The 13,681-nt window shown below is 31.5% G+C and overlaps 1 protein-coding gene across 1 annotated transcript in view; it reads left to right on the top strand.

The window, feature by feature from the left end:
- Positions 1–13,681, top strand: part of LOC148620950 (ligand-dependent nuclear receptor corepressor-like protein) — a 45,781-nt gene that overhangs the window by 20,934 nt on the left and 11,166 nt on the right. Inside the window, exons 2-5 of the mRNA XM_088574877.1 lie at positions 2,551–2,619; positions 6,326–6,405; positions 6,751–6,811; positions 9,612–9,798. Of these exons, the coding sequence (XP_088431003.1) occupies positions 2,551–2,619; positions 6,326–6,405; positions 6,751–6,811; positions 9,612–9,798 (397 nt within the window). The remainder of the gene's footprint in view (positions 1–2,550; positions 2,620–6,325; positions 6,406–6,750; positions 6,812–9,611; positions 9,799–13,681) is intronic.

Below are 13,681 nucleotides of genomic sequence, written 5' to 3'. Positions count from 1 at the left end.
TACTGATGGCATGGAGGCAAAATACTCACACATGTAAACAATTCCATACTCTTTTGTAGTAAATCACAAATGTTATTTTTGTCCCCCGCGATGCGTAGCAAGGGGACATGGAAATGCTGGGTGTCCGTCCGTCTGTGATTTCCGCTGTATATTTTTGTTATGCTTTTACCAAATAAATTTGTTTTTGGTATGCAATTGAATAATTTTAATGGAAGTTATGGCCCTTTGACTTCTAAAATTTCAGTGAATTTACTGTTTTCGTTTTTTTTTGTAATGCTTTCACCAATTGATTTTAGATTGTGTATGTAGTCTTACTATTAGAAGTTACTGATTAAGTTCGACTTTGGTTATGGTTGAATGATTTTTACGCATGTTGAAATGCTGTTCTTTTATAAAGTTAAATTATTCTGTTTTATTTTGACTACTTTTGATCAGAATACACACAAATAATGCACCTACAATGCATACATCTACTGGTAGGTTCAGTTTAATTTTGGTACTACATGTACTTAGGGGTGACCAATTGACCTTTAAGTGGTTAGTTAGACCTAAGCCATGTTTTTTAGTTCTACATTTCATCCTTATTTTTAATGTCATTTCTTTCAAACATTTTCTCCTCTGAAACTATAAGACTGATAAGAATCAAACTTGGTATGAATATTCCTTAGGTTATTCTGCATAGATCTAATGTGGGGATTTTTGATCTGTGGAAAAAATATGGCCGCTGTTAGAACAAAGGTGTCAGTCAGGTTTCTCATATAACCCCAAAATCGTTAGGTTTAGCCAAAGTCTTTCAATTGCCAAACTGATTCCTATTACAAGTCCCACAAAAGCCTGAATTGGATCAAAGTTTTCAGACAACTCTCTGTTAGAGTTCTTGACATTGAAAAGGTGAAAAATGATGTTCTTTTACAATTTTCAGCCAATATCTTGAAAACTATGATAGACAGAAAGGAACTTTCAATTGCTGAAATGATCTTTTGATAAGGCTTACAAAAGTCTGCGGGAATCAGAGTTGACGAACGACTCCTTGTTAGAGCCCATTGAAAGGCAAAAAATGATATTTTCAGCAGTTTTGAAAACTATAATAGACAGAAAGAAACTTTTTTTTCCAGTAAATATGTTTCTGGCAGTTATTTAGCTTAATAATATTTTATTATTTCTGCAAAATAAAATTAACATCTATTCTTCAAATCAATTGAAGATTGAAGGACTCTTTTTTGGCCATGAAAGATATTAAAATTCATTAAGGGAATTGGGCTCTTGCAGTAATGTGTCAAGAAACATTAAATGTGTTAAGCCTGTTCCACTTATCAGTCAAAATCTTCATTCTATCAATAATATTTTATGATTAATAAATAGGAAAACAAAAGTAGTGATTTTAAACAAGTGAAATAGGCTTGAGAATTCAAATTTATAAAAAGTGTCTTGTTTTGGAAAATCTTATATGTTCATCAAAGAAACTACTTTCTTATTGTTAAATTGTTTTTATGTGAGTATTATTACAGTGTATGATAAATAATCAAGTAAAATAGTTTTTGAATGTTATTGCAAATTAACTTTTGGACAGGTTAAAAAAATTTGGAAATGAGGTGAAGTGGAACAAAATTTGTAAATATGTGTGGAGTTGAATACTGTTTTACTATTGATTACAGTTTATACTTCAGAAATCAGTAGTAAAGATTGACATTCTGTTTTTACGTATTAGAAAAATGTTCTAAATAACATTAAAAAAAAACACAGATGTTTTATTTTACATCATGAAATATTTGAAAGTTTATTCATGTCACACTTTTTTTTTCTAATTTCCAACAAACGTGATGACTTTTCATTCAAAATTGTCAACTTTCCTTTCATCTGTGGCAACATCCCTTCAGCACCTGTGTATGGAGTGTTCATATCACAACTCCAGAGTTGCCAGAGCTTGCTGAAACTGCGCAGACTTTTTGTATCGCACTAGAACTCTAACAAATAGGCTTCTGGAACAGGGTTATGTTGTTACAAGACTGAAGTCATCACTACAGAAGTTTTATGGTCATCATGAACTCTTGGATTGTTATGGTGTATCCATCTGCACCATGAAAACTGATTTATTCAACGGGTCATAGTTTTCCTTTCCTCGTTTGTCTATCCCGGACTTGACCTTTTATGAGCAACTCGGCGGGTGTTTCTAGAAAAACAGAGGACGCTTACCCTACCGGCACACCTGGTCCATACTCCTAGTTTTTAGTGGAATTGCTCATTTGCTTTTGTTACTTTGTATGATTTTAGTTACTTTATGTTCTTTGTTGTGTATGTCTGTTTTCCATGTCTGGTCTTTGTCCCTGGATTACATTCTTTTGATTACCACTATAACCTTGGTTTCCTTGATTACTCTTAAAAAATACATTACCTAATTCTTTGATTACAAATTTATGTATCTTGGAAGAAGAATACAATTACTTGGAATAAATATATTGGATAGTGGTGTTTACCATACATCTGGTATTGAAATTTCAATCATAAATGTTAATATAGTTTTTCCTATACTAAATTGTCTTTATTTTGTAGGATTGGAGTGTATTGCCAAGGAGTTAGCTGGTGAAAATGTCATCAAAGAATTGCTTTACCCCTTTAATGGTGAGTATTCATTCATCATTACTGACCTCATCAGTCAGCTAAGTTTTCACACAGTGACATTTTACACAGTCCTCCGATCTGTTTATAAAGAATTCTCAGAGTTGTCATATGATAAAGAAAAATATCAGACATGGTTTTCTTCCACTTTAAAATGGAATTTCACTTCTTATATTAAGATTCTACTGTTTCTTTTTTTTATACCATATTTTACTATTTGGGCTTGGCCAAAAATAAATAACTGTTTGTTTCTACAAACTTGACCCTATGAAGTCTGGTGTGGATAGGTAGGTAGGTAAAATATTTTATTTTTCTTGGAAATTTGTTGTCTTTTTTTTTTTGGTACTTTTAAATAGGAAATTACAAACCAGAATTATAGGCCAGTATTTTAAGTTCTTAGGGTGTACCAATTTATCATTTTTCTCATGTCAGATATATCAAATAAAACTCTATGTATATTTTGAAATCATTTATTTTATTGGATTTCTCTTAGGTGGTATTTTGCCAATAATAATGCAGCCTCTGCACACTGGTAACACAATACGATGTTTTTAAGGGCCTCCTTGTCCTTTGTTGCCCCAACAGCTGCACAGAAGGCAGAAAAACTATACCCTTTAGTATTGAGTTATATAGCTTGCTTTACACAAATATTCAGGCAAAAAAATAGATGCTGAAGTAAAACAAGGTCTATAATTAACCTACCCACCATTATCATTCAACTCGGGATACCATGTTTATTACAAAAACCAAATACTGTTGAAAATTGAGCAAATGTAAATAAAAAATAGCAGGAAAATGACAGCAATCAAATTTTCAAAATCACCATTTAACTCAGGATAACATGTTTTCCTACATGTACCAAATTTAATTGAAATCTAAATATTTTTTTAAATGTTGTCCAAAAATGGCAGTCATTTTGAAATGCTACCATGTGGGTGGTAAAGGGGGGAATTGTGCACTAAAGAATGGTGAATAAATATTGATTCCATGGTGCATGGAAAATAAAGGGAATAAATCCCTTAGTTAGAGGGAATTCGAAAGTCACATATACGATTAAAAAATGTATCTGAAAAAAAATGGACAAGGATAAACCCAGTACAATTGACATAGTATGTCCTCAGTGTCGAGCAATCTGGAACATGTTTTAGTTATCTATGCTATTAAAGAATTATACTAAATTATCGTGCTGATGCCAGTGGTGTTCTTGCTTATTTAAGTTGCCGAACTTTATATGCAGACAGGAGTTTATCAAGACTCAGAAAAAAAATAAATAATCCTAATCATGATGAATGAAAAATAAAAAAAATGCCTGGAACAGTGCACAAAAAGTACCCTTTTCCACCCACTACAAATAGAGAAGTATGAGCTGTCTACTTTTACGAGACTAGTGTGGGATGGTCCTCTTCAAATATTTCCTTCTTCAAAAATCTCTGCAAGCTAATGCATTTGTTACCAAGTTTTTCTTAAAGTTTCCAGCTGAATAAACAGCAACAGAAACCGACAGAAGGACATCCATGTGTTTATTTAAATTTATGAATAATCTAGAGGATATGGTAAAAACCTGAGGAAGCCTAGTTGCATCATCCAGGCATTTTCACTTATGTTGATTACAAAGGCGCTTTGAAGAACAGCATCCCCTTCTTATGTATTTGACTCCTCCATTTCGTAGAAGCACCACAACATGGATTTTAACACAAAAAAAATTCTACACAAAATCGGCAATAAAATTATTCCAGTCACATCGATTTTTTCGGGTCAGTAAGGATTGGGGAAACCAAGAATGTTTTATTTTTGGCCCTTCTTAAAATTAATTTGGTTTGATTTAATGGATTTTTCATATTATCATAGGGTTAACTTAAGGCCTTTACACTTTCCATTTTTCATGACATTGTTAGTTGTCTTTACCTGTTTACAGAAGGCTTGAGATGTTAAATAATGTTCCTCCTAAGAGTCTTGCAAAAGTACACAATAAGGAATGCATGTGTACTTTTACACGAACATATTTTGGTGGGATACCTTATAAGATTCCTTTTTACGATGTTTTCATCAATAAAATTGCCAGTGTAAGTTGGGTTGAGTAGATATTTAAAGGTAAATTTTAGCTGAGTTAGACTGTGGATAGGTATAAGAAGTTTTCCTGCCAAAGTTTGGACACCATGTACACACTATTACCTGTCAAAGTTATCTGAATGTAGAGCATTAACATTGAAATGGTTATTAATAATCAAGGCTCAAGGTTAATTATCAAATACTGTTAATTTTATTTTCAGAGGACAGATAACTGCGAAAATTTGATACCCACTACTATTTTCACTTGACAGACTTCATGAAAATTAGCAATCACAAAATTTAATCTTGTTTACAGTAGATTATGAATCATCTTCTGTATGTTTTTTTTGACTGAACCTAACTTAACTTAATAGTTTGTAGAAGTTAAGTGTCCAATTCATTGCTTTGATTAGATATTTATACCGGCCACAAACGAAGTTTTTGGGGGGGTATATAGGTTTCACCCTGTCTGTGTATCTGCAACTATGTTCTAAGCAGCTTAAAGCATTGTTATAAAACTTTGTGGGATGTTATTAAATCACATGGAGGTGTGCATATTGTCAGGAATTTGAGTTTGATAAAAATTAAAGAAATGCCAGCTGATAGACTAGGACATTTTTAAACTTTTTCTCATGTGTTGTCAGCAATTCCTCTTCCAACAACTTACAGGATTGTTATAATGGACTGTTAAATTACCATTTGGAATGTGCATATTGTCAGGAATTTATGATAGGGCTAAAATTGTAGATGTGACTGCTGTCGGACTTAAATGTTTTTTTTTTTTTCAGCAAAAGTTGGTCTGAAGCGTTTTTTTTCTTTTCTTGGCCTTATCATGGTCTTTTATTTACTTTTAATATTTATATCATGAATGTTTGAATTTCACAAGTATGAGACACAATGTTTTGTCATGTGATGTTGAATATTGAATAACTTAGTAACAGAGATGTACAAATTGACATTGTATATACTTTAAACTAAAACGATGATATCAAGTATAAAATAAGAAAAGGTAAAAGAGAAATGGTGCAACTCAAAATCAAACATTTAATTCAATTCAGGATATTATACAACAGTTATGTAGTCATTTATTCCCTAATTTGTACATTGTACTTTAACTGTTAACATTTAAAGGCTGCATCATATGACCTTCATCATTTATTATCACTTCTGGGTGTCATTTGATATTTCATAATGTTCCAAGTGTCCTATTTTGTTATTACACTGAATGCCTTGTCAGATCAATAATCTATAGTGTTAAAAATCAAGTTCTAGAAGTTATTTTTATTTTAAAAATGTATCATCATTCTGCATAAAAATAAGGACTTTTGAATGTTAGAATTTAATGTTCAACATAAGTTATTTTCTATAAATCTAAACTGAACTTTCTAGCTTTTCTTATTTCACATTAAAAACAATTTCCCCAGGGCCATTCAGAGATGTGTGAGGCCTTTACTACATAAAAAAAGTTTGGGATTGGGAGTTGCTAACACATACATGTAGCAAGTATTTGTATTGACCTTAGAGGAACATACAGGTGGAAGCAAAATGTTTCAGGTCATTTGAGAAATATACATATATACAAGTAACATACATGTGCATTTGACAATTAAACAGCTATTAAATTACATCAAAGCTTGTCTTATAATTATATCTTTATTAGATTTGGAGACTAAAGAGAAAGGAGATTGGCAGCAGGAACAGAACTGTTTCTTTTGTGAATCCAGGTTAAAAATGATGTTTGTAAGTTGCTTACTTCTAAAATAATTTTTCCAAATGCTTTCTTTATAAATGACTGTCTAAATCCATTTTTATTTGAGAAACTTTAAATTAACAACAATATGCATGGACTTTTAACTTTGTGAAGCACAGTAGGGATCTTTATGACTGTTTTCCTTGCAGTTTTCATGACTTATGTGCAATTTTTATATTGATCAGTTTGATATTTACTGTTTTCATGGATATAAATAATTCTGAAGAGAAATCAAAGAAGTCTGTGATAGCAGTTACATTTGTTTTTAGCAATGTGTATCTGTTTTGAACTCATATTTACAGATGTTGAGAAACTTTTAACTTGTTTGTTTTTAGGAAGCATTAGAAAAACTCATGGAAGAGGCAAAGAGTGGAAAAAACTTACAAGATAACCCCAGTAAGTAATTTGGGATAACAAATAACTTGACTACTCTTGATGTTCAGGGGGGATAATCACTGGTACCAGTTTATGTACCAATTGATTTTCTATAACTTGTAATAGTACCGGGGTACAAAAAATCTGAGATGTTGCCATATAAAATAAAAGTACCGGCACAAATAATCTGAGAAGTTGCCATATAAAGTAATAGTACCGGTACAAATAATCTGAGATGTCGCCATATAAAGTAATAGTACCAGTTGGAATAATCTGAGATGTCAAAATATAAAGTAATACCATATATGCTAGAGTATAAGTTGATCCACCTATAAGTAAGAGTCATTTTTTCAGTCCAAAATTTCTAGAACCTAGCCTTGACCCACTTAAAAGTTGGACTGATTTCTGACAGCTGCATCACTAACATTCTTTAATAACAATGAGTATACCTGTTTGTTTTGATAACTACAATAAATTTAGAAATAAATAATTACAACCCAGAGTTGTTTTCACAGTGGTAATTAATTAATGAAATTCTTGACAAGCAATGTGGATTGTTTTGATACGGCCATCACTTGGTGTCTGTCGTTGTCCATTGGTGTTAACAATGTCCTCTGAAACTACTTGACCAATTGGAACCAAACTTGGTGTGAATGTTCCTTGAAAAACATGGCCGCCATTACTAAAAATAGAACATAGGGGTCAGACAGTAGTTTTTCGCATATATCTCATATAGCCAAATTTTGACATGGATAAAAGTGTTTAGCATGATGAGATCTATCTGCGGTGTAATTTTCATTTTAATCTATTAAGCCATGTTGGAGTTATTGCCGTTTTTCAACATTTTTTTGCTATTTTTAATGTTATTTCTTTCAAAACTCTTCTCCTCTGACACCACTTGACCATTTGAAACCAAACTTACTTTGAATGTTTCTTGAGGTATTGTGCATAGAACTGACGTGGGAATTTTTATCCGTCGAAAAACATGGCTGCTGTTATTAAAAATAGAACATAGGGGTTAGACAGTAGTTTTTCACATATATCTCCTAAACTGTTAGGTTTAGCCAAATTCTGATGGGGTAAAAGTGTTAAGCATGATGAGATTTATCTTTGGTCAAATTTTCATTTTGATATGTTAAGCCATGTTAGAGTTATATCCCTTTTTTCAACGTTTTTTTGCTATTTTGAATATTATTTCTATCAAAAATCTTCTCCTCTGACACTATTTGACCAATTGGAACCAAATTTACAGTTGTATCAATTTAAACAACTTGATAGAAGAAAATGATAAACAATGACAGAAATATTTAACTATCACATTTGTGAAGACTAGAATCCACAGAGAGACTACTCCACTTCTTTTCGAAGATTACGTAGAAATATTTTATTATTTTCTGTCATGTTTGATTGAACTTTTTACGTAAAGTTAATCAAATTCACTTTTCTAAGATTTAAACTGTCTGATCACGATCTTCAATGAAAATATTGATTTCACCCCTTTTTACCCCTGACAATTGTACTAGTACCTGGCAAGTACAGCTATAGGATAGTACGAACATGTTTATTTTTTATTGGTTTTTGATAATTTTATTTGAGAACCAACAGAGGTTTTGTGCTGAAGCTTCCTCGTGTTCTAAGTCCTTTTTGCTCAAAATTAAATATTCTGAACTGACCTATAAAAAAAGTATTGTTCGTACCAGAAAAGCTCCCTTAAACTCACCTAGAGTCGCCTATTATAAATTGTGTTTTGTGTCAAATTCTCCATGTAAATTGTTTTATTTCAAAATTCGTAAGACAAAATAAATGCAATTATATTTCAATTATCAAAGTCATATACCTGTATCGACACCTGTGTCACGTGTTGCCGAACCATGCAAATATAAAAGAAGCCACCCCATGCTTTCTCTTGGCTATAATTAAATCTACTAGACTTGTTAATAGATATAACCAGTGGCAAATGAAGAACAATGCACAGAGTGTTGCTATTTTATTTGCACCCACCTGTTCAAGTCCTAAAATAATGTGCAAAGTAGTTGTGTTTTCGCCACGCAGGGATGTGTGCCTAACGAAAATGAAAAGCTGACAGAAAACTTTAGTCTTCTTACTTTTCTAAACACGATAATTGGACTCACACACTGATCATTGGACATTTTGCATTATATATACAAGCTATTTTTGAAGGTTTTTTATTTTTTTCTGGCACATGTATACATTTTCAGTGCACCCAAATGGAGATAGAGACACAATGACGTACCACTTCCATATATGGTAAAAAGGTGTTACTTTCGGTTTTCATTTATGCATATTAATTAGGCCGTCATGATAACACAAATAAATCATTCTAACTTTATTTAGCACTAATCTGATGAGAAAACGTTTGTTAAACTCGTATCTAAACATACTATAGCTTTTATAAATGTAAATGTTTAAAAAATGAAATTTTTGTGTCATGTCTCCTTCAAGTTTCTGCAGCCATGTATGATAAATCAAAATGGTATTAAGGATTCATTTTCACTTTCCAACATTATAAATCTAAATTATAGGACACTGTCTATTAATTTTGTTTCAAAGTTCTTGGGTATTTTAATGTGTTTTTGTCTACATTTGAAGAAAAGTGTGATTTCCATGACAACCAAAATATGATTTTTACTCAGACTTAAGTACATATGTGTTACAGACAAAATTTCATAAACATATGCAACCACTGTGTGCCACTCACTGTGTAAGATTTACATGGAACGGTACTTAAATAGAAAATTAATGTGTGAGTGATATTTTGCAGCTCAGCTATAAAGTTTCTGTTTTCTTGGATTTTTTTTAGGTTTGAGATACTTACAAGAACTTTTGCCCTACTGTCCCCAGTTTTATACACACAATATTGGAAGGGAGATACTGGCTGAGCTGAAGACATCTGGTCATGGGATGGACAAAGATGTGGAGATGAATATACCTCAAACTCAAAAAGAACCCATAGAACTCAAAATACCTCATATAGTTGCTCACACCAGGTTAACTTTCTCCAGAATTTTTAGACTTAAGTACTAATCCTTAAGAAAATTAGACACTGCCTGTAGTAGAGGTGAATCATGGGCCAGAAACAGGTCTGCTTTTTTCTGTTTTCTGGAAGTTTGGGATTGATTTTGCAAGGGAATGTATTGCTTTGAAATTGTACCACAAGGTGCCATATTCAGATTGACTTGCAGGTTTCGTCAACACTTTGGACAATAACTTAAAAACACTTTCACCAACTTTTATGAAACTTTGGTGAATTGTTCATATCTATTGATGTAAGCTCCCTTTTTACTTTGATAAATTTCAGATTTTTCCTTTCCGTGTTAAAAATTTTTATACTTTAAAAAAAGGGGATTTTCAAATTTTCGGACAATAACTCAAAAACACTTCCACTAACTTTTATGAAACTTTGGTGAATTGTTCATATTTATTGATGTATTTTCGATTTTTATAAATTTCAGATTTTCCTTTTCTGTGTTAGGAATTTTTATAGTTAAAAAAAAAGGGAGATTTTCAAGTTTTTGGACAATAACTCAAAAACACTTTCAAATACTTTTACTAAATATATCTATTGATGTAAGCTCCATTTCGACTTTTATAAATTTTAGATTTATCTTTTCTGTGTTATGAAGTTTTATACTTAAATATATGGGGATTTTCAAGTTTTTTGGACAATAACTCAAAAACACTTTTACGAACTTTTATGAAACATTGGTGAAATGGCAAAGGAAATTTTTTTGTTAAAAAATAGTTGAAAACAGACCATTTATTATGAAAGTGCCAAAGTTTTTGTACATTTTTTATTTACTTTTTTTTAGATTGGGGTGGGGGGGAGGGAGAAATTTGACTCTTTGGGTGGATGAGATTTATCTTCGTTGAAATTTCGTTACATTTGATTTACAGATTTTGGAGTTATTGCCCTTTTTATGCTAATTTTACCTTTTTTTGCTGTTCTTGGTTATTGATTTAAAAAGTATAGTAGCTGGCTTGACAATTCAAACTGTATTAACAATATTTGAAGGTCAGTTGTTTCAGGACAATTGAAAGATGTTCCTACACATTCTCCTCTGACTGCAATCATGTACATAAGAAATGACCTTTGCCTCGCAGCAATGGACTCATTGTATTAATAGCTATAGAAGTGGCTCAATCGGCACTACTTATTTCTTGCATATATTTTCAGAGGGGAGGTTTTTGACAATTATTAAATTCACAAAATAGTTCTTATTCTTTTAAGAAAGATGAATTCAGTAGTAACTCTGTAGTAATAAACTTTTTTCTGTCAGTTTCATCAGTGCAATTAGTTCAGAACAAAATAAAATGTTGATTTTCATGAACATAGAAATATTCAAAGGGAGGTAACTATAAAGTATCCCAAAGCAGAGGTCTCAATTGTCACTTCCAGGTCGTATGGCCACCTCTCTATGTAGTACCAAAAACACACTGAACCTAGAATTCTGCATTGTAAATGTATTATCTGAGTGTGTATTGAACAAATGTGGTCAAAATAAAACTCAGATTGTTAACTTAAAAATCATACTTTTAATTTACTACAAAAACATGAATATTGTGTACAAGTGTGAATAATTTGCCTCCATTGTGTAAGTTGGAACAACAATGTTGAAACATTGTGACTTAACAGTATTACTAAACAATAACAGTTTAAAGGTTTTAATAACAAAGAAGTCAGTCTCCGTTCTTGCCTATTTAAGGCAGCTAAATCAGTCAATAAAAACTGATTCAGTACATTAGCACTTTGATTTTTCTATTTTATTGAGAATTGAAAATTATTAATATACATGTTAATTTATCATGATATTCTTGGTAGGCTTTTGTTTAATGTTAGGCAATACATAGGCTTGTTTTGTAGTTAAGGGTCATAAATAGTGATTTTTACTGTTTAAAACCTGGTCATCAGCAATTTAGGTGCTTGTATATAAATTGAATGTATCATGCCACCTTAATAAAAATGTAGGGGGGGGGATCTAAAAGACAGCTTTCAGAAACATACACATCTATGGATGTACTAACATTATTTATTTATTGTCTTAATTATAAGAAGACTTAATATATTTCTGTTTAAGAGATATCAATGTGTATTGCGGCTATTTTATATTGTTGCACCATGATTCATCGTTAGTTACTCACGTACAGACTGGATTTTGTTATTTTATTCATTTTAAATGGTTAAGTGTGAGAATATTAGAAATGCTCAAAATTACTTACAATCTTTTGCAGAATTATTACTTCATGAATGTTTTTCAAAATAAAATACTTTTACTTTGTGACATTTATCTAATAATTCAGAAAAGGTGAATACATATTACCATGTTTTGTACACATCGACGAACGGGGAGGGAGATTACAAAAAGGTAATGCTGTAGATAGCAACCAAAAAAAAATAAAAATCTAATTAAATTATCCTGACCGTAAAAAAACGATAGTTATCAATATGAAAAGTAAGAAAATACATAGGAAATTTAACCAAATTTAAAGTTCATTATTCTTTATTTTTCGTGATTCATTTTTTCCGCTTAACATTAGGAGTTGCGGCGCATTGACCGCATATGTTATAATAATTACGTTTGCATTTTCAAACAAAATAAATATTTGTCATGTAACTAAATGTGCATTCATGGATTCATTTGAGGCTTTGAATTTAGGTAGTGAAGTTTTTTTATTAAAAGTAGCTCAGAATTAACTCTTGAGCGCTAGACAATCATACTCAATTATCACATTTTCAATACATAAATCATGATTGTTGGAGTACTTTAGAAAATAATTTATCCATATTCTTTTTTTAGATTAGTTTTATTAAACAAATGTATTAATTACGGTAAGAATTGTTGTTTTCAACAAGTGCACCCATTTTCAAAGAGAGAGGTGATATTAAATAACCAAAATTGACAAAGACACCACTGATGAAATTCGTTGTATACGAATATAGTTCTAAATGTCGATGAAGAGTTTTCCTATATAGATACATATTTAGACTGTAAATACCGCCTAACCAGTAGTTATAACTCATACAATAAAGACATAAATGAAAAACTACAGCAAAAAAAGTGCCTAATAGAGATTCAGAAATGATCATACAAATGAGGTAAAATATCTTGTCAAAGTTTGAGAGAGAACCACAAAGTGCAAGACATACTGCATATCATCTAAGATCAACAGTGAAGGTCCTAAGTCTATATGATTTATGGTTTAAAAGTTAAGTGACCAACCTAATAATTTCATTTTAGGTCGCGAAATCACATAACCAGGGAAACCTCAAATCTTTCCAAAACCTTGTCAGATAGTACTGCCCTCTGTTTCTGGACAATATGGAGCTTTTGGTTTGTGTGTATCTAAAACGATTTAAGAAATTTTTACAAAATTAGCTTTCCTGCTAAGGGGCAGATAACTCTGGACCAACAAATGATCAGGTCTCACAGGGTGAATTCCAAAGTCTTTTCTCAGATTGCAAAAGATGGTCAAAATCTTGTTGCAAAACAATTTAATCAGAAGTGGGAAAATTGGGCGGAAGAAAAAAAATACTAATAATAATCAGAAGAAATTCAAAAAGGTCTTCCCATTGAAATGGGAAAGACCTTAATAAAGACAAAATCCATCATTGGTGCAAATTTCTGGAAAATTGGTTAATTATTCATGAAGTTATGGCCCTTGAAAGGGTCATTTTTGACGATTTTTCTGACTTGTGCCAGTTATTTAGAAATAATAGCAGATTGATGATTTTTATAAATAGGAAAATGTATTTTGCATAATAAAATCTGTCTTTGGTTCAAATTCAGCTAAAAATGGTTCCTGAAGGTGTCCTTTTTGACAATTTTTCCAGGTTTTGTTGATTTTTGGTTTCCATAGGAAATATGGTATCCA

This window comes from Perna viridis, chromosome 3 (genome assembly GCF_037379345.1).
Source record: "Perna viridis isolate PV_CMFRI_1.1 ecotype Kerala chromosome 3, ASM3737934v1, whole genome shotgun sequence".
NCBI lineage: Eukaryota > Metazoa > Mollusca > Bivalvia > Mytilida > Mytilidae > Perna > Perna viridis.
This window is presented reverse-complemented; position numbering and strand designations above follow the sequence as displayed.